Source organism: Daphnia carinata, chromosome 3 (genome assembly GCF_022539665.2).
Source record: "Daphnia carinata strain CSIRO-1 chromosome 3, CSIRO_AGI_Dcar_HiC_V3, whole genome shotgun sequence".
NCBI classification, from domain to species: domain Eukaryota; kingdom Metazoa; phylum Arthropoda; class Branchiopoda; order Diplostraca; family Daphniidae; genus Daphnia; species Daphnia carinata.
The window spans coordinates 9,400,412-9,420,951 of record NC_081333.1 but is presented as its reverse complement, the minus strand read 5'-3'; the positions used below and the strand labels follow the sequence as shown (position 1 = coordinate 9,420,951).

Genomic DNA, 20,540 nt, shown 5'->3' with positions numbered 1-20,540 from the left:
AATCTGATTATTTAAAAATCAAGTTTGCAGGATGACACATAACTACGTTATTTATGATTTTGCCTTGCTATGAGCTACTTTATTCTTATTTAAAAAAAAAAATCTTTTTTCCGCATGCAAATGAAGCGTTTGGTATTTCCTGGCTGCTGATGCGTCTAAAGTCCCCCTAACAAAAAATAAAATAAAATAAAATAAAAATAATCAAAAGGGCAGAAGAATAAGTGGAAAGAATCACTTCGAGGCAAGAGGGAAAAAAAATTATGACCTCAACCAGCCACTAGCATTCCGGTTTTTCGTCTCTTGTTCGCTTGAATTTTATTTTTGTTTTCTTACATCAGGTGAACTCTAGAAAAGAAAAAGAAAAGCCTACAGTTTTTCACTGTCTCTCTGCCGAGGCAAACAAAACAAAAAAAGGTCCAATGAGAATTGATGGGCGGGGTTGGGAAGCATTCGTATTCACCTGTATCTAGAACACCGACTGCAGCTACACAGCACTTCGTTTACCACCTCCCATTGCATGTCGTTTTGCAGGATTTCGTGTCGACGAAATCTTGCCGAACAGGTTTTGTGCATACACAAGTGGTATAGGACGTATCTCGCCAGTCTTTCTGACACTTTATTTTACGACACTAGTGCTCAATAGCGCAACAGTCGCTCAAGAACAGTGGACCAGGCCGTTGACGATGGTCAGTTTCAAGTAGGACTCGGTGTTTTATAAATAGGTGTTTTCTGTGGTAGTCTCGTTCCATTCACCTGGCCTTCTCTTCAAGCTCGCCTGTTTTGAGCCTTTAGGCATTGATTGAAAGATACGCTTTCTCGGCCATCACGAGAACCGAGTCGCTCGATGGCCTCATCACTTCTTTTAAAAGTTTGTGTTTTTTCGGCACTAACTTGCGTGTCTCGGATAACCTTCACTTGCGCAAGTTTTACGTCTTCTACATCCAGTCTCCAATCAATGGATTTTGGCACCAATGCTACCAAAGGTGGGTTGCATGAAACAATGCCTTAAATGTCGTCCTGTTTACCTTTCGTAGAAGACTAAATGGTTGGAGTGTCACGTTGTGGTTTTTCTTTTCAATTGACAAATTATCCAAGTAAGAATCTATTGTTCCAGGACTTTTATCGGAAGGCGGTGACGGTAAAGGAATTCTTCTAAGAAATTCGACGAGCGAAACCAACACAACGAACAATGCAGACAGAAAGCCGCATCGCAGAATTATCGACCCACTGCCACAGACTAGGAAAAGAAGCATGAAATCTTTGGTTTCCCCAGAATTTACCATGGACAAATTCATCATGTTCATGACAGCTTCCAGTAATCTCATGAACTCGAATACCAAATACCCAAGACTAGACAAATTGATGAAATCGTTCAGCCGTCTCTACAACTCAGACGGCATGACTGCCGTCAATAATTTTTGGAATATGTGGGTCAATGTCTGGACAGTCATTGATGCAGTGGCAAACATTTTCCGCGCGTATGAAACACGTATATTGAATACAATAGATGAAAATCAGCCACAGCCACCGAATCCTTTGGAAGATTTACAACAATCCTTAGACGATGCCAGCAACAACATTGCCGTGGTGTCTGATCTCTTTCAACAGTTGGCACGTATGGGTGAATTTGAAGACGGCTCTGCTGAACAACAAGGTGATGATCGTGAATTGAATGTGATGCAAACGGTTAAACAAAGGTTGCTTCATGATGCGCCGCAAGACAAACAAGATAATGGTGATGAAGGTCAGGGCACAGACGAAGATCACAAAGATTATGGAAAAGAAGAGAAAATTCATTCCCTGCGACAACGTATTAACAGTCGACATGCAAAAGCGCAACGTTTAGCCGACGAAAAAATTCGCCACTTTTATTATCCAGCTGGGTATAGCAGTAATTCCGGTGACAACCAAGAGGGTCGCCGTACACCAGCCGATGCAAGTGATTTTTCGAATCCCGTTACACGTACTCGACGAACCAAGCAATTCGCTGTCGACACCAAATACCTTAAAAGAAAATTCAAACTGAAATCGCTTATCAGCGAGTCAAACTTTGAAGCAATCAGCAAACGTTCCATAAATATTGTATCGGATCGCACTAAGAAGCACGTAAAACGCAGCGCTAACAGAAGAAAACGCTCTAATTTGCGATTCAATTTCGGCGTGGATAAATTTATTTATTTCATGGCCAAGGCAAACAACGTCTTAAATTCAAATACCAACAACGTTCAACTAAATAGGTTCACAAGGGCGTTTAACGATCTTTTCGATTCAGATGGTTTGAATGCCTTCAATACGTTTTATACTTTATTGGCAAGCTTTTGGACCATCGTCGATGCTGTTGCGAACGTATTTCGCTTTAACGAAGCTCGTATTAGAGACCAAATCCAGCAGCAACAGGCAGAAGCTCAACCCGATCCGCTCGGGGATCTGCAAGCGGAGTTGGATGACACGAATACAAATCTCTCTGAAGTTGCTGACTTGGTCAGTGCTTTACAAAACGGCGCTGCTGCTAGAGTTGAAAGTGCAAATGCAAAATCTGATAACGCTGTTGGTCCTCATCATGTGCAGCATGAGAAGAAAGACCACAGTAAGCCAAGCCACGAAGGCGATAACCATCGCGTTCATGCAAATCCATCAGCACAGCAGGCAAATCCCAGCTATCAAGGAAGCTATAAAAGCCACCCCACAAAGACTCCAGAAAGCGTCACCTTTTCACCTATTACTACAAAGTCTTATGGCCACTTTGCAAGTGACAGTTGGATACCTATTACTGAGAGTTCCCAACCGTCAATCGAAACGAATAGAAATTTTTACTTTCCAGTAAGTTATGGCACCACCAACAACCAGTTCAGCAGCCGTCAACATAACGCTCAATCGTTTTCTATGATGAATCATCAATACAATCCAGTAGTCACCGGCACAAGCAGCTCTGACATTAAACACCGGGTTAACCATCAATACAGCGGCTCCGCAAGTCGTCAACCTATAGACAATAGTGCTAATGCTACTCCAAGGGGCTCCAGCAATCGTCAATCTTCTTACGAGACTCGTCGCCATGTTAACATCGAAAGCAACTACCATACGCACAGTACTCGAACTGGGCGTCGTACGAATGTCAGTCAGGGGTATGGGGAAACAAGTGCCATTGCCCAGTCGTCCAATAATTAAAGTTTCGTAGTGTATGGTTAGAAAAGTACCCACTGAGTATTGCATGAAAAGGACATCCATCAGTAACGGCAAAAGATGATGACTCTTTCTCACGGTTACTTCAAAAAGTCTCCCTATTTTTGATGATTCCTAAATTGAAGTTGATTGTGATTTTGTTTGATAATGTTTTGCAGTCCTATTGCATATATAGTGCTTGATCGTTTAGATCGCCAAATTGAACCCAGTGCCCTATAGAAGTTTCTTTGTTGAGTATTTTTGTATGCAAACTGTGTACTTATGTCGTAGTTTTTGCTTTGCATTATCTATTTATTGTGATCATTTTCTTTGGTCAGATTTAATATGAAATTTAAAATTTCTTTATCTGTATAATTTTCTATAGAATGTCTAAGTTATTTTTTATCTGGTTTTAATTCATCAATGTCTGTTCAATCGAAAAGTTGGTTGGTAAAATCAAATCGAGAACAAAGTGGTTAAAAAAAATGGGTGGGATATCATTTAGCGTTATCCACCATGAAACGATTTTCGGTCCGAGTGCGTTGCGCCAGCGACCCAGTTGTGAAAAACGGCGTATTAAACACACGTATTCGCTGCGGTGACCTTCAACGAATTCGTCAATCGAAACCTGTTATTTACACGAAGTGGACGACCTATCTGGGCCACTTTTATGTTCTGCCTGTCACGAAATGTGGTGTAGAAAAATTGCAGCAACTGGCCGTGTTGCTGATCTATTACGGCTTAAACTTGTTTGAAATCAGACCAGTCTGTTTCGGGGAAAAGAACATCCCTCTCTCTCCGTCGTAATGGAAAAGTTATTTGTTTCATGAGGCGGGCTAAGTGATAAAAAAAATTTAAATACATAAAAAGATTGGGTTATTCCAATTTTCGTGGGATTTTAGCATTACTTCATTGGCTTGGCTAGTGCGGACCCTTCTGGTTAAGAACTCCACTGTAAGACAGGTTTAACACAGCAAACGAACTAGTGCCCGATACACAGCAAACAACCTGTTTTTCCTTTTTTCTTGCCTTTAGGAATAAACGGAACCGACAGGAGAAGGAATTTTGAATTTCGTCGAGACCAATGAAAAGGCATGTAGAACAATTCTGGTGTTCGTCATAACCGGGTAACTAGTATATATAGAGTTCTCTTTCTCGCCTGTCCCTTCAAGCGGTTTAATGTTTGGTGGGATGCCTTAACTAAATCACCAATTATTACTGCTTACTCGACCTTGAACACGCAAGATTTCCAGCGACAGTACACGACTTCTGAGTATTAACGAATATACGCCAAAAAAGGTCTATGATTCAAAATCAGGTTCGTGCCAGGTACGGAATAGTACGATAAAGGAAAGATAAGTGAAAAGAGCAACTTAAGACGAATCATGGCCCTTCCCAAAAAGATGGCTAAGAATAAAAAATAGTAAAAAATATAACCGGCGGTCTTCTATTGTAAGGTTACTGGGAGGAGCGTATGATGTAAACATACAGGTATGCCGAGTCCACCTTTGCTACTGCGGAATAGTTCGTTCAGAAACGGGAAAAATGCTGTTCGCTCTATCATGCTCCAATTTTGGAATGAAAATTTCGTGATCAAAATCAACAAGAGCTACTATAAATTCAGCTTCCTTTCTGTAAAAAGGGCCGTATAAAAAACAATCCCAATGAGTGCCGATCAACGGGTGGGCCTGTGATATCTCAGGAAACGATATAATATTTAGAACGTTGCGTACAGCGAAGAGTTCCACTGGCCTCGTCACAGTTTTGGGCAATCGCTGATAGCAGCGAAAAAACAAAAAAACGATTATTTGTAGAGCACGTTGTTGCTCTCTAAGTTATCCTTATAACTATCACACTGTATCCAGTCATTAGCGGTTATACTATTTTTCCTCAAAAGGAAAGGCATTAACATAAAAAATAGATTATTTGAAATGGTGGATAGAATGACGACAATCGATCGAACCTAGAAAAAAATAAACTAACGCCCCGACCTTCCGACCCGACAGGCGCTGGATGCTTCCTGATTCCTTCACAAGTCGTCAAGCAGGTTTTTTTTTTTCGTAAGCGTGGCTCTTGCGCATAATTCTGTGGAAAAAAAGAGCTAGCCAATCCAGGCTTGTCTGGTGCATATAGCTGCGAGCGACGCAAAGTCATCGGATGCAACAATCGTATAAGAACGATGGGTACGCTTTCCGCCCTGTTCAGTTTTACAGGGCGTATGTGGCAGGAAGCAACACCGCGGCGCTATAAAGACAAACACGTAAGAGGTATTTATTGGTGGCTTCATTTATTCACTTCAATCTGAGCTAATTAGATTTACTTAAGTAATTTACAACAGATACAAATAGCTATACTATTTTTTTACTAGACCTAATAACTTTGTTTCTATTCAGTTAGAATGATCGTGACAGCGTTTCGTGTTCCAGTTTACTTCATAACGGGACTCGTGCTATCGTCTTGGGTCTCTCAAATCCATCCTATTTATGCTGCCCCCCATCTAGCCCCTTCAACAAGCCCCCAACAACTGGACTTGTCATCCAGTATTCGTAAAGGCAAGAACGAAACTTGAACAAAAAACAAAGTTTTCCGTTAGATTTTAGCATAAGAATGGGAAAATTAATTGTTTTGTTTCTTCAAGTAGGTTCAGAGACGGATCCTGTGCCCACAGGAAACATTACGGAAAAACCAGTAGTCAGCAACTTAAACGAGAGTACCACACATGCGCCCAAACAAGCGAATCATTCTTTAGTTAGCGGCAGACTATCTCATTTAAAGGACGTAATCAGCCCAAGAGCAGTTTTTTCTATTTTTGGTCTTGGCGCGGATAAAGCTACTAGATTAATGAATGGTGTTGAAAATTTCCTTAACGCAAGGTCCAATATTGACGAAGTCGACAATGTCATAACAATGTTCAACAAGCTGTTCCTCTCGAAAGGATCGAATGCCGTAAACAATTATTACACACTATTCGCAAATTTCTGGGTTAACTTCGACGCTATCGCACAATTCGTACGTGGAATCGAAAATCGAATTATCGTAAGGAGAGCTGAAATCCAAGCTGAAATAGCCGAGGAAGAGGCTAATGCAATTGTGGAGGAGACGTTGTTGTCTCTCACAGCTGCCAACGCTCAGCTTGAAGATTTCAGAAACAATTTGGAAAATTTGATCCAGCGTCGGGGCATAGCAAGAATAGGGGCAGCCGCATCACAAAAGAAAGATGTCCAAGAAGGAACACAAAGGGAACCGTTTTCTTCGCACGATGTAGTGGACCAAAACAGCGATACAATACATGATGAAGAGGAAGATGGACTAGACACAACACAAGAAATGAATTCCTTAGCGGAAGGAATGCCACCCAACGATGAGGCGGTCAACGAACAGGCATTTGTCAATCAATATGTGGACGATGAAGTTAACGACATTGATCCATCTTCGGACAAGGAAGAGTAACTTCAACTAAATCACCAACCAAATACAATTAAAAATGAATGTATTTTTGAGTCTCAGCTAATTGTGATGTTTCATATTCTAGTATGTAAATATATAGCGAATGTCTATGAAGATTTTATAAAATATAAACAAAGAAACGCTGAGAGTTCTTCTAATGTCAAGTGAATTTGTTATGGTCACTGTTCATGTTAATACTGAAACTAGTCTTATACTTTGGTAGAACAAGAGCACTATAAAAGCCATATATTATTTAGCAAAATACATTCGCTGGAGCAAAATTCCAGCCTTTGATTCAAGGATAGAGGAGAAGAGAATCTAATATTAGCCACACGTAAAGCTAACTTTATACGTTGTTTGTTATTCACTTCGATTACTACCTTACGGCCATAGCCGGTGAACACTTCCTGCGTTCAAAAAAGGCGGCCGTGAAATCGTGAATCAGTACGGCCAGCTGACTTTGGGCGTAGTCTCGCATAAAGAATGCTTTACGATGTCCTTTCTCTCTTGTAGTCTACGGTTAAAGACTCATTTTGCAATCCCATTGAAATAATACTCATCACTTTTGAAAATGGGAAAGTGTATCCGTTTGGTATTGCCTTTAGTGGTGCGTGGCCGCCTATTCTTCTAGAATTTTTTTTCATTACCGCATTAAAAATAGCTTTTGATGGAGCGTGAATACCATGTAATCACGCACTTTATTTTGAATGCCCATTACCTTAAGAAATACTATAACGCTTGGCATGCTGCCACGCTAAACACAACTTAGAACTTCGTTTGTTATCTTTCAATGCGTGTGAAATGAAGCCAAAATTATCAGCCGTATGCCGTCATAAGCTGGTTTGAATTTCCTGGTGCGAAAAAAATTTTCTACAAGAAGGAAGTTTTCCTACTGTCATGATATTCATTGTCTCTATCATCTGGTTGCAATTTTCCTTCTCAATGACAATTTGGCAAGCAAACGAACCCCTGCTTCCAATTAGTGGAGATTTCCCACGCATCAGGTTTTCAATCAAATCTTATCTGCACATTTCTTTTTAGTCAATCCTGTTTAAAACAGCTCCCACTTCCTATAGTCCATACTGCAGGCCGTCTAACGAGCTGTCAAAAGAACGATTCTTTTTATCCATTGGTCTGATACAATGATGGCAATCGGTAATGACTTCAATGCAAAAAAATAGAAGGGCGACATTAAAACGAAAGGCGTACAGCACAACAAGAATTCCTTTCTGTTATGGCTCCACATACTTGAACAAAACTTTTAGCGCAACAACTTTGAATTTGAATACCTCAAAAACTACAAATCCTACGTCAACATGAGCTCGATTTTCACATGGTACATCTAGGTAAAAAAAATATTTTGAGAAAAGTCGGACTTATTTTGTCGGGCTTATTATTTAGGCCGGATTTTTCAAAAAAACTTGAACTTAAGACTTACTTGCAAATTAATGTAACTTTACTTTTTATAACTAAATCTGAATGTCTGATTTCAATACAATGTTAGTTTTCACGTAAATTGTCTAATTTTTGAATAAAACAACGGAATCAACATGCGTCAAGTGCAACCACTTTGAATTTGAATAACTCAAAAATATAAATTTTACATCAAAATGAGTTTGATTTTCGTCCTGTTTTACTGTGAATTAAATCATGTATTTTTTTAAAAATTTGGTACATCTAGGTAAAAAATTTTTTTTTTTTTAATTATTTTGTTTATTTAGGCCGGATTTTTCAAAAAAAACTTGAACTTAAGTCTTGCAAATTAATGTAACTTTACTTTTTATAACTAAATCTGAATGGATTTCAATACAATGTTAGTTTTCACGTAAATTGTTATTTTTTTGTCAAAAATATTAATTTTACATCAAAATGAGCTTGATTTCCATGAGGGCATATAGGTAAAAACGTTTTTTTTTTTTAAAGTCGGGCTTATTTTGTCGGGCTTATTCTTTAGGCCGGGTTTTGTAAAAAAAAGGTGAACTTTAAGCTTTTTAAGGAATCAATAGCTAAGGACAAGGATGTTTTTTTAAGAGGCCATAAAAATAAAAGATTTCACATCATCACATCATCAACACTCTACCCATCACCGCTGGGCTCAGAAAGTGAGGAAAATTGACTACCGATGGACGCGTTACAAAAATGGAAGGTGTTTCGAGTTTAGAGGAATTCGATAAATCTGGAACTGCACAGGGTTTTTATATACATGACGTGCATACAAATATAAAATGGAACAATTGTAAACGACGAATCAGCCGATTTCGGGCATCAGTGTGTGATGGAATGGCTTCCGATTTAGTTTTTTGTCCTTTCTAAAAACAATTTTCTGCACAATTATCCATCTATTTCTGTACCGCCTTCCAAGTAAGTAAGTCAAACAAACCGAAATATAAAAGATATGCAAAAGGGAACCACAAATGTTTTAGTACATAGTGTCACAACCAAAATCCCCATGCGACCGCAGTACCCCTGTCGTGCCGACTACCTGTCGTTGACCCATTCAACTTGGCCATGAAAAAAATCGATCCAAATCGTAACACCGAATACAATGTGTGTCGTATTTCGGAAAGTGTATTGAATTTAAATAACATGTTGTTCTACTGCTACAGCCGTGTATTCTGGTCTATTGTAAAAAAACGGATAATACAACCACATACGTACCATCACTACTTCCCCAATCATTGGCTATTGGCTTGGCCAAATTAAATAAACATCCAACTGGTTAACCGTCAGATGACTGCTTCCTGGTTTCATCAGAAAGTTGTTGAACGAGCATTTTTGGCGTTTCATTTGATTCATGAATAATTTATTTGAACCTTTCCTTATATATACGGTGCATTCGAACCCAGTCAGGCTGGTACATAGCTGCAAGCGACAAAAAAAAGGTACAAAAAAAAGAATGGAAAGAATGAAAAAAAAAAAGCTAGCCAAATGCTTTGATGGTATAAGAACGCAGAAAAGGCTTCGTGGATGTTCAGTTTCATTGCTCATTTGTGCCGAGAAACAACGTCACGTGCAACAAGGGCGAACGTATAAGAATTAATAATACTGCCATTGGCGTTGTTTGTTGTTGCGTTTGCTGGTTGATCGGTCAATAATTTCGTGCGTTTTTTTTTATTAGTTAGTTTCAACCTCATCGCGATGACCGTGACAACGTTTCGTGCTCCACTTTATTTTATAACGGTACTCGTCCTAACCTTTTGGATCTCTTTCATCTACCCAACTCATGCTGCTTCTGATTCACCACGGAGCTCCAGGCATCCAAGACTGGCTTCCACTGTGCTCGAAGGTAGAAATTAATCGTTTTCCTCCTACATGTGCTGTCGTAACGACAAGGCATTAGTTACTTATTGTAGTAGAATTGTTTACATTTTTAAACCTGCTTAATTTCGTATTTAGATTTCGTCGCGGATACAACGGATAAAGGAATTGAGAATCATGCAAACATGTTAGATCGAAGATTGCAAGAGCGCAAACTAACGCAAGAGGAGATGCGGATCATCGAATCATTCATTGGCCTTGGTTTTAAAAGCATCATCGACGTAATGACAGCCGTTGCCAATGTGCTAAACGCTAGGTCAAATATCGACGGAGTTGATCGATTTATGAAAGCATTTAATTCACTCTTCGGCTCAACGGGGAGCACCTCAATCAATCGCTATTATTATCTGATTGCTAACTTTTGGGTGGTTTATGATGCCACGGCAATGGTTTTCCGTGCATGGGAAAATCGAATTGCTGAAAGAAAAGACAATGTTGAAGCTCAACAAGCGCAGGATGAAACGAATAACGCTGTTGAGGAAACATTAGCTGCTTTAAGGGAAGCCAACACGCAACTGACTTCGTTGAGGGACAATCTGGCCGATTTGATCCGGCGTCAAGATATTGCGAGAAGGGGCTTTGCTGGAAAACGAACTCCTTCAAAGAGAAAAATGCAAATTTCTTCGTCTTTGGATGGCGTGGAGGACAACAACGACAAAGAAGATGAGGAAGAGGTCGAAGAGGAAAATTTGGTGGAGCCGTTTACATCGGAAGAGGCGGTTCCGTTTAGGTACGAGCGCAACGACGGTGGAAGAACCGACTCCAACATTCCACTGAATCAAACATTTAACGAGAATGACATCCCTGATTGAACGATAATTTGATCAAATTTTTGGGTGTTAGGTATTTAAATTAACGAATTACACAGTTGTTCAGTCAGTGCGGATAACGTAACTTAAAGTGATGTTTGATGATATGCTCCAGGTTCTACCTAGCGAGACATCTCACCATTGCCTCTCATGATTCAGTGATTTACGTAATACAGTGATAAAATATTTCGCATAAACTGTTGTTTGTTGATATCATTGCTAACATATGTAAATTTTTGTGTAACTTTGCAACGAAAACGCAGCACAGGTGATGAGTGAACACGCTTCATTCCTTATTAACATTCCTACCCTACTTCAGGGCTTTTTAGTTTCAGAAACGCAATCCTTGAGACGCGATTCTAAGGAATTTTGTGTTGAATTTTCCACTTATTGAAGCAGTTCTTTTACCGGGAAGGAGTGATCTGCAACAATTATTTTTGCATTATGTCTCTTACCGTTATCTATTTAACATATCGAAAAAAGGAAAGAATCTAACGGGTCGCCCTACCCCCCCCCCCCGTGACTAAGCACTTGCAGCAATTGTTATTATTTTGTTTGATTTTTATTGTTACACAGGTCATCCACTTACATTTGGTCCGAATGGGGACATGTTAAGGAACCGGATTTGGGAAAGGGTCGATTCAAACAGTTAAGACAACATTTTTTGCTGAGCATTCCACTGAATAACGTTTGACAGAGTGTGCTTAGTTGTTATGCAATCACCATTCAATATGTCTAAACAGAAAAAAAGTTATCTCCAACAAATCTTTAAATCCAAACAAACAGGATATCAACTCTTGTAGAAAGTATCACACAGTCGACACGAGCTATTGAACAGCACAGCTGCGTTTATTTCGACGCCAACTCAATCAAAACGACCTTTTGAAATCGTAATCCCAATTCAATTAACAAAACTTATGCTGAAAACGGGGAAAAAACAGGAGACAGACGACTCGAGACGAAGGGAATAGGTATAACCATGGACCAAAACGGACTTGTACATAAATTACATGAGAGGGGAATATGAGGGGATAGAAGATGCTAGTGCTCAATTTTCGTCATCCCCAAACGACGCTGTTTGTTCGAATCAGGGTAAGCGGTGATAAACTTGGCGGCTTCAGTTTCATCGGGCGTATCTGGAACAGGTTGGCGCCAGTAGGTGAACTCGCTGAATTCGGAACCTTCTAGAACTTCGCGAGCACCATGAAGAAATGGAGGGAACACCAAATCAACGATGAAACTCTGCTTTGAGTACCTGAAATAAATTTGAAAATAATTTTGTTACTTCAATAAAACGGTAATATCACTTGTGCGGCTACAGTGCGAAAGCTTTTTTGCAACTCTAAAGCCAAATTTCGTTAGTTAGCTAATTGATGTTATGTCTTGGCGTGTGATAGAGGTACTAATTCTACCAGGAGATTTATGAATTAGCGATAAACTGAAACAGGGCGTTGCATGCTATGAGGTAACTCAGGAAATTATGCAATGTGTGATAGGGGTAGGCACGTAATCGGCTCAGCTGATAAAGCGTGAAACACTAAATTGGAAAATTTAATTATTTACTCTTAACAGTGTCTGAGCCAATGAGAAGGAATGGCGATGGGCGTGGTCCGTCTTACCGGCCCGCTTGAAACGGGAAATAGCTCATCCACCAATTGGCATTGAGAAGAGTAACTAACAAAGTCAAAGAGGGAAACAAGTGGAATCTTTCATAAAAAAAGAATAACAAAAAACTAATAATAAAAGATTTTTTAAAACACCATATCTTGATCCTAACAGTGACTTTGATGTAACCCCTGACAATAAACGAACCATTCAGCGATGGGAAATAAAAACATCAAAAGCGCCCACATCATAGCAGGAGATGGCTTGAAGAAAGACTGGAAGTTACGATGACAAGGACTGTGCAGCTAAATGAAAATGGCAGAAGCATGCGAATTTAGTGATATGAAATGAACTTACGAGGATTGGAAGGATTGTGTCAGCTCCAGTTTCAGCTCGCCACGAGGATTAATTGTGAAGATTCTTGAGGTAGGAATGCCAACGGCACGGTACGCCCACACATCCTGCAAACATATTTGAGTTACACTGAAACGGCCCAAACAAAAAAAATTTTTAAACAAGGTAATAAATACATTGACTCGATTGCCGTATCCAGCGTAGAAGGGATTAGAATGCGGCGGAAATAACATTTGAATATCACGCAAGCAGGAAATCTTGAACTCTTCAGGTTTCTTCTCAATGACTTCGCTATCGACGTCAAACAAAACAAAGGTAAAAATAAACTAGGATTCGACTTTGTACAATTTCATTTTAGAACTTACCGATGGAAAGCACTCAAGAGACTAGTAGGATTGAGTAGTAGAGGTCCATCGGGTAGAGATAAATCTCCTTGTCGGACAGAGCGCAAGTATTCGCGTGTGATGTGTGCCTGGCCGATTGCACGAGCTGACAAGTACAAAATGCGGTAGCCATTGTTCTTAATTTTGGTGAACAGCTGCGCCACACCACTTTGAGCCCAATCTTGACCTACAATGGGTAGGATGTGTCCAAGGACATCCGACCTAAACAACACACATTAATTGGTTAAGCAAAGTAAACATTGAAGAGAAATATAAGCGTACTTGGTGATAGTTCCATCGATATCTGAGATTACTACTTTGTCGTCGTAACGCCAGAGATAGATATGACATTTACATCTAGTCGTGCCTTGATAGGCAGTTGTCACGCTAAACACGGCCTCGTTAGGCCCTTCCCGCAGGTTTAGATGTCTCTACAATTCACACGCATTAGTTAATAACAGACCACAATCAAACATCTCAAGTTCAACTTACAATCTGTTCAGTTGTCAGACGCAACGTTTTGCAATAGATGTCCGCATTTTCGTAATAGGGTCGTCTTTCCATTGGAAGTTTCTTGCCACTGTCCGGCTGATTTGAATCGTTGCTTTCATTGTCAGACGAGGTTCCAGTAGCCAAATCTGCCAATGGTTGGCGGTCAGGTAGATTGTTGCTCTTCGGCTTGTTATTAACCGATTCGATGGTTTTCGGGACACTGCCGGAACTAGAAGGCTGTGGGTCTGAATGGGCCACAGTGCTGGCGGTATTAACGCCTGTTTCGTCACCTTCCTTTTTTTCGGTTCTTCGTCTCCAAGGAAACCATGAAGATTTCCGGGCTGGGGCTTCAGGTTCTGTTTTCTTTTCCTCCCGCTTAGGCATAAATTCGTGCACAATGGCATCCACCGACGACTGAGGTAAGAATCGTTGGTAGAGGACCCAGCTCATGACGATGGGACAAGCAGCTGTCCACGTGTAGTATTTGCCACCAATCCTGACGAGGAGATCAGGATTCTCAACCAGTCGAGGGTTCTCGACAAAATCATCATATGTGACTAGTGACTGGAGGAAGAGTTCTTCGGGTGGATCAATCTGGTCACCAAAGTGACCGCACAGCGAAAGAGCAACATCAGGAAGGGAGCGGTAGTCTGGACGAGAATCTTCAAAATCGCTGTCAACCGACCGCGGGCCGCTCGAACCGCGAATAGCTCCAGAGGTAACCGTTGATAAACTGTGCGGTGATTGTGGTAGCGATGCACCTTTGCCCGATTCCGTATCTTCATCACGCAATCTGCGAACGTAATAAGGATCTGGGTCAGTGAAAATCCGGCTCTGATATGTGCTGAATGGAAAATATATGGCCAAGATATGTGGAGATTAGCAAAACAATCACAAAAACATTAGGTCACCTCAACATTTTGTAAACATTTGGGACACTTATATCAATCGATTCAAGAATGAAGTGCAAGCAGGGACAATTGGAATGGCGAAAGTTCAAGGTGTCAACCTTCAACTGCCCTATTTAGTGCCTCGTGTGTTGTTTGGTGAAAACAAGTTAAGGAATCTAGGTCGGTTGCTAATCGGAGAATGTACGTCGAAACAAACACGTTCTAGTCGCTGAAGGTTACATAGTTTTGCGCGAAACGGTTACATCCTACTTAATACCTAGAGACTGCTGGATCAGGGAGTCCGTGACGGAAAGAATTCTGCGTAATGTAAAGGGCAGCCAACTCCGGATCAAGTGCGTCCACGTTCAGATCATCTAAATAAATGCCTCCCCCCGCTGCGATCCCTTGATGTCGCAGCTTCTTGGTTTGACGCATGAAGCTGAACATGCCCAACATCGATCGCTGGGCTTCCGCTATTTATAGAAGAACAAATAGGCATGAGATTCAGGCAAGCAATCGATTTTTACATTGCCCATACCTTCTGCCGTACTCTGAGACTGACGGATTTTGTTATCTGTACCATCGGATGCACCATCATTATTGATCACGGCCACCGCACCAGTTTCACTGTCTCGATTCGATGGAGAAACATCATGAGGCGGAGACTTGGAAACAGGTTTCGGTGGTGAGGGTCGATTATGAACAGGTGGGCTTGGCAACTCGCCCCAGCGCCATGACTGTTGAGGGCAATTTCTAGATGGATCGTCCAATTCCGAAGCTTTAGGCCGCATATGTCCAACCTATTGTGTTAATTTGCGTTTAGTTAGGGTTTGCTCCAAGAGCATAACTTGAAAAAATTACTCACCTCGTACTCCGTGTCGGAGTGGATTGGTGTAGGCGGACGGGATCCATCGGGACTCCTGATTTCCATTTCAGTGTCACTAAAAAAGTGAAACCCATGACTTATCGACCTAGAAATGGTTCCACCGCGAACCCAGTCGTCAACTGGATTTTCGACAGGAGGCGCCAGATCCCCCTTGAGCTGGATTCCTGATAAACTATGCGATTTCCGATGGCCTGGCTTCGCCTATATTGAAGAAGGACACATTGGAAACATATCATCGACGAAAAATTTACACGAAATTTACCTGAGGTCTATCTTTCAAGCTAGAACCAACCGCAAGTGGGATTTCCATTTCTGGCTCGATTTCACTAGGATAGGGTTCTGTCCCGGATTCAGATGAGGTTTTTGTGGCCTCACGTTGCATTCTCTTTCGTAACTGTGAACGCCGCCTGCGATTCTTCTTTTTCCACCGCTTCCTCTCCTCTTCCGTCATCTCTACGAAATCATCCGGCATCAAATTGTCTGCTTCCGTATCATGGTCAGGGTCGATTGCCTTGAATGCCCGTTCCACAGCTTCGACTCCGACAGTTTCAAATGTTCCTTGAGAACTGTCTTCTCCTGTTGTAGAAATCTGCTGGTTTAAAACATTGAAAACAAAGATGACATTTGAAAAAACATACCTAAAATAATATCATCAGATGTTTTGGCAAGCATTCCTTCATCTCTTTTTCCCATCAACGTATCATCTGTGTGTTCACTGACTATTTCTGGAACATTGTTTCCTCTCAGTTTATTTTCTTCTATGAATGATGGTGGGATAGGTGATGTAGCCATATGAGGAGGTAAGGCCTGTCCATCTAAGCTGATCATGGGTGATTCACTGACAAAAAAGGCCTCACCAGATTCTCCCAATTTCATATGGATATCAACAGGATTTCCATTAATTTCAATGTCAACCACCTGTTTTTATGGGACCATTACGCAAAAAAAGTTATTTTCATGAAAGTCAATGCTTGTAGCCACAATCAATTAATTACCTTTTCCCGGCTACGGAGTACTCCAAGTTTACCAAAGCGGACGTGGAAAGGAGATGATAGGAAAGTTCCATCTTCTTGTTGAACAATGACTATGTCGATGGCGCCCGTGAGGGTAGCGCCATTAATGCCGTTATACAGCTCGCGAACGTTACGTGTGATGCTCCATAAGTATTCCATTTTTCTAAAAACAACAACGTTCCCTTAGCATACAAAATAAAATTATAAGAAATCAATCATTGTCTTTTTTTAACTCCTTACTTCTACATTTCGTCTACTTTGTCTTGAACTAAAAACATTTAGTTTAAGAATGTAGTCTGCTTGAGCTACAACGTTGCCAACATTACACAACAGGTTGATTAAAAACCAATATTCAAGGACGTCGACAAACGATTTTTAACGTTTAAATTGTGATATGCTGGTAGTTTCAACGATAATGATCAAAATTATATTTAGAAAATTTTTTTCAATCATCTGCCGAGGGTACAGAACACACCCTTCTACAGATTTACTCCCGCGGAACCAATCTCGACAGAAATATAACTAAACAGAATCTCTACAATTTGATTCACTTGGCGTTTCTAAAATCACCAAATGCCACTTTTAGATGAACAATGCTACAATTTTTTTTAGAAAACATAATTAACACAATTAATCCGCATCCCTATTCTTTCCCATAATAAGAAAACTAGGTGGAAACAATAAACCAAGTTTTCCCACTAAGGCTAGAATAAATGATCCAGCAACTTTCTGCTTTCGATATAGGGCTAACAGGATAAAAACCGGTTAGTATATTCGTACCAAATTCAGACTAGGTCAAGCAGGCAAGCGATACTGAAAATTGACATCGGGAGCGCGCGAATCTCGAGGAATAGGTAGAGCGAATGTTGCAAGTCAACTAATGGAAAAATAAGTCGTAACGCAGACCCAAAACCAACAAGCCCCCACTAAGAGGGGCGTGACTTAAGGGCTCTCCCCACCCCGCAATGGATGATGTCACGCGCCGGACCTGCATATCTTGTTGGGCCTCCGATGCGTAGTAAGCTGTTTTCCAGACAACCTTCGATTTACACTTCCCGCCACATTTTTCACTACTACGGCTTTGGTGAATTTTGGCATTTCGCCCATGCAACACAAATCTTAAGGCTAAACCAGCATGATATAACCCGAGACGCAATATTGTTTTAAAGGCATACCAAGGGTACGCATCCGGGAATTCTATTTCCGTCATGGCGGTTGCCGTCTGCGAATTTCTTTTGAAAGTGGGTCGAACGAAAAACAGAAAATCATCCGAAATTCTCATTCGCATAACGTGACCCTTGGCAACAGAGGGAGAAAAACATTTCTCTATGCTATTAGAGCCACGTATAGAACTCACATGCTAATGCGATCAGCACATGTGCGGAAATGTTGAGCCGGGGTCATCAACAGGCATTTTCATGAACTTGTTTTTTTCCCTCACCGAGTGGGATGTGCTTGTTGTCAACTTTTATATTTGTATGGTGTGGCTTTTAACGTGCTTGCTAGCGGAAGGGCCTTGAGCATAAGTCGTCTCCCCATGCACTCTGTCTTATAGACATGGTTCTATGAATTGTACGATATCTATCCAGGTCTCTGATTGGCCGACAGAGACCACCAGACACAAAGCACCTTCACGTTGTTTGAAAGAAGGGATTCTCCTTTCCACGTTTTAAGTTCCCTCTACGACCCAAATAACATTAGCTATATAGGCCAGAAAATTAAACTTGAATCTCTCAAGAGTAAAACGAGATTTGTGCTATTCCGTCCTTGAAAGTATTACGTCGCACCTACACCGTAAACGAGGCTGGCCCCCTTCTCCGACTGTCCATTGAACATTTTACGACAACAACAACAACAACAGCTTGCCAAAGTCCTTGAAGTCAATCCTGTTTTATCGCCACTGATTCCGATATATTAATATTTTTTTCACGAATTCTCTGACGGCCATTGCAGATTTTTCTGAGGGATAAGCTGACTCAAACAAATGCGCATTTATTAAAAACACAGGCGACATTGGGCCTATACAGACTTTCTAAACTTTTCGCAAGTCTGACTCGTCATGACGGTGCGAAATTTTGAGGACCCAAAACGGAAAAGTTAAGTGTGGTACACACATCCTTTCGAATGAAAATCATCGGTCAAGCGCGCTGAAATTCTTTTTTTAAAAAATCTTTCAATGTCACCCAGCAAGAACAAACAGAAATGTCATGCTACTATGTCCTTAAATGGAATAGACGGTGGCCACGTCAAGCTTTCACTCCAAAACGACCTCCCTTTCGTTTTGGGATGCACAAATATAAGAATTCGATAAATAACACAACGGAACGACCAATGAGGAAGAGGCTTGAAAAGAAAAAGAGGGTGTCGACCGGCCGGGTTCTGTAAAAAAAAAAATGTTTTCATTTCATCTCAGCTGTTTGGATTGATGATAAAAAGATAGCATGTTTTTCTCGTTTCACGTTACGTTGCCATGTGCTGTCTAGTGCGTTGCATATTCTTTCCAAAGCTAGAACGGAAAAACAACTCCCGACTGTTCGAACTGGCGTTTGTTTATGCTCACGCCGAGATAACGTCTGGCCACAAGTTGTTGAAATGGAATGTCAAATCGAGTACTTAAAACGAAACAAAATTCGAAAATGGGACGGGGCACGTTGGCTTAACACGTGACTTCTGCATGTCAATTGCTAAAAATTTTTGCACAAGGTCACCTAAAAAAAATGGCACACTTTCACGCAGAGCGAACTCGGGACCGTGCAACAATAAACGGCAAGGAGGTCAACGACCGCTGGCAAACTTTCTTTTTTGCTTTTTACATCCCTTCCCGCCTCCCACTCTCCTCATGGGGATGTTTCAAATAGGGGGGCAATAAAATCGACTCTCTTTCTCTATTTGTATCAAACCCCTTTATTTCCCCTTCTTCTCCTTCTTCGTTGTTTCACGACAAAGAACCCAGGGTCTTAATTATATAAATAGCAAATGAATCATACGTGTTCTCTTTTGTACTGTTTGGCGAATAACGGATGCGAAAAATTGGCATCGATTCAAGATATTTTCGGCGTGAAAATTTTGTCTATTGCCACATTATCAAAGTCAAGCAAAGGTTAATAGCAACATGTCGTAAGGTCATCGTAAGTAACCTTCCTTGAACTAAGACCTTCAACCAGTTTCCAATCAAAATGGTGAAATACCGACTGTTTTAGTACAAACAAATTCAATGTTACCGGTCACGCCAATCACTTTTCAACATGACATTCTAATGGCCAAGACGTCAAACTTTAACCTTCGTACTTTATCAATCGGAAGAAAGTGACATCTAACCGATATCCCAATCAAAATTATATCACAGGTGGAAAAACATTTCGACACCTCAGCATAACAGTATGCTAATCTTATCATTCGATTTAAATAGAAAAGTATGGATGACTCACCTTTAGATGCAACCCGGCGGTCGATATTTGTTGAAAGACTAGTCAAGTGGGAAACGATGGTTTGCCACAATGTTGCTCGACGAAAGACCGGCCATCGAACGAGCACTGCTTCACGTGTTCTGGTAAGTTTCAATTAGACTAATTATGCGACTGCTTGGACGATCACGTGCTGTATAGATCTATTTTCAATCCTGCAAGAGACTTTTCCCCCATCAGGCTTCTGTCACAACGCGTCGACGAATGGAGTGCAACTGAGCTAGTTCGGCTTCATCAGCTGAGAACTAGCAAGTCGACTTTCAAGCTCCCACGAAGTAGTCGCTTTCCAATCCTCCCTTTCCATGCCTACCGCAGTTTATCGCACGCGTATCATTTTTTTTAGGTTGTTATTAATACAAAATGGTTAATACTGTCGTTGGCAACACTTGTTAACGGTTTTTAAATCTATATTTCTATAGTATTTAATGAAATGTATGTGAGGGGAGACTGCTCTGTAGCAAAGATAGTGGCAGATGAATTCGTAACAAAAACCAAGATGTTTTCCCTCTCGTGGTCTACTTGAAACTTATTTACTTACTACCGTTACGACTCTAACTGCTACCTGAAAAATAGGTCAGTTTTTCTTGGAAAACGACAAACACGAAAGCTTTGGAACAGTTAGAGGGAAAACAAGCAAATAGTCCTTTGTTGTTCACCTTCCCCATATCTTTTACTTTTTAAGTAACCAACGCCATCTAACGGTCACCAGGTGCACTC

General features: G+C 40.8%; 4 protein-coding genes across 7 annotated transcripts; 3 read left to right on the top strand and 1 right to left on the bottom strand.

Annotated features, from left to right (window-relative positions):
- Positions 1 to 243: 243 nt before the first annotated feature.
- LOC130685235 (uncharacterized) lies at positions 244 to 3,423 on the top strand. Its single transcript, XM_057508498.2, has 2 exons — positions 244 to 983; positions 1,115 to 3,423. The coding sequence occupies exons 1-2, from the start codon at positions 845 to 847 to the stop codon at positions 3,166 to 3,168; spliced, it is 2,193 nt and encodes a 730-aa protein (XP_057364481.1). The 5' UTR covers positions 244 to 844; the 3' UTR covers positions 3,169 to 3,423.
- A 2,331-nt stretch (positions 3,424 to 5,754) lies between these two features.
- On the top strand, positions 5,755 to 6,628 carry LOC130685266 (uncharacterized). The gene has a single exon (XM_057508540.2). The coding sequence runs from the start codon at positions 5,770 to 5,772 to the stop codon at positions 6,610 to 6,612; it is 843 nt and encodes a 280-aa protein (XP_057364523.2). The 5' UTR covers positions 5,755 to 5,769; the 3' UTR covers positions 6,613 to 6,628.
- A 2,982-nt stretch (positions 6,629 to 9,610) lies between these two features.
- LOC130685270 (uncharacterized) lies at positions 9,611 to 10,930 on the top strand. The gene is made up of 2 exons (XM_057508543.2): positions 9,611 to 9,895; positions 10,006 to 10,930. Exons 1-2 carry the CDS (start codon positions 9,748 to 9,750, stop codon positions 10,737 to 10,739), a joined length of 882 nt encoding a protein of 293 aa, XP_057364526.1. The 5' UTR covers positions 9,611 to 9,747; the 3' UTR covers positions 10,740 to 10,930.
- Positions 10,931 to 11,566: 636 nt separating this feature from the next.
- LOC130685214 (phosphatidate phosphatase LPIN3-like) lies at positions 11,567 to 20,145 on the bottom strand. 4 transcript variants are annotated; one of them, XM_059494592.1, is made up of 14 exons: positions 19,788 to 20,145; positions 16,342 to 16,522; positions 15,985 to 16,264; positions 15,609 to 15,922; positions 15,326 to 15,547; positions 14,999 to 15,260; positions 14,738 to 14,933; positions 13,571 to 14,414; positions 13,361 to 13,509; positions 13,061 to 13,300; positions 12,872 to 12,986; positions 12,699 to 12,802; positions 12,300 to 12,410; positions 11,853 to 11,991 (listed from the first exon to the last, which is right to left on the bottom strand). In XM_059494592.1, exons 2-13 carry the CDS (start codon positions 16,516 to 16,518, stop codon positions 12,302 to 12,304), a joined length of 3,012 nt encoding a protein of 1,003 aa, XP_059350575.1. In that variant the 5' UTR covers positions 16,519 to 16,522; positions 19,788 to 20,145; the 3' UTR covers positions 11,853 to 11,991; positions 12,300 to 12,301. The 4 variants fall into 4 exon arrangements, with proteins under 4 accessions (XP_057364446.1, XP_059350574.1, XP_057364448.1 ...); XM_057508463.2 differs by lacking the exon at positions 12,300 to 12,410 and having other exon boundaries at positions 11,567 to 11,991; positions 19,788 to 20,139; XM_059494591.1 differs by lacking the exon at positions 12,300 to 12,410 and having other exon boundaries at positions 11,567 to 11,991; positions 13,571 to 14,363; positions 19,788 to 20,137.
- Between the last annotated feature and the right edge of the window lie 395 nt (positions 20,146 to 20,540).

What these genes read in the sequence shown, in the direction of transcription:
- LOC130685235 (XM_057508498.2), top strand. Translation starts at nt 845, where the DNA reads ATGGCCTCATCACTTCTTTTAAAAGTTTGTGTTTTTTCGGCACTAACT. An exon ending in TGGCACCAATGCTACCAAAG is followed by an intron (nt 984 to 1,114) that starts GTGGGTTGCATG and finishes CTATTGTTCCAG; the next exon opens with GACTTTTATCGGAAGGCGGT.
- LOC130685266 (XM_057508540.2), top strand. Translation starts at nt 5,770, where the DNA reads ATGGGAAAATTAATTGTTTTGTTTCTTCAAGTAGGTTCAGAGACGGAT.
- LOC130685270 (XM_057508543.2), top strand. Translation starts at nt 9,748, where the DNA reads ATGACCGTGACAACGTTTCGTGCTCCACTTTATTTTATAACGGTACTC. An exon ending in GGCTTCCACTGTGCTCGAAG is followed by an intron (nt 9,896 to 10,005) that starts GTAGAAATTAAT and finishes TTTCGTATTTAG; the next exon opens with ATTTCGTCGCGGATACAACG.
- LOC130685214 (XM_057508463.2), bottom strand. Translation starts at nt 16,518, where the DNA reads ATGGAATACTTATGGAGCATCACACGTAACGTTCGCGAGCTGTATAAC. An exon ending in TACTCCGTAGCCGGGAAAAG is followed by an intron (nt 16,265 to 16,341) that starts GTAATTAATTGA and finishes CCATAAAAACAG; the next exon opens with GTGGTTGACATTGAAATTAA. An exon ending in GTCTCAGAGTACGGCAGAAG is followed by an intron (nt 14,934 to 14,998) that starts GTATGGGCAATG and finishes TTCTATAAATAG; the next exon opens with CGGAAGCCCAGCGATCGATG.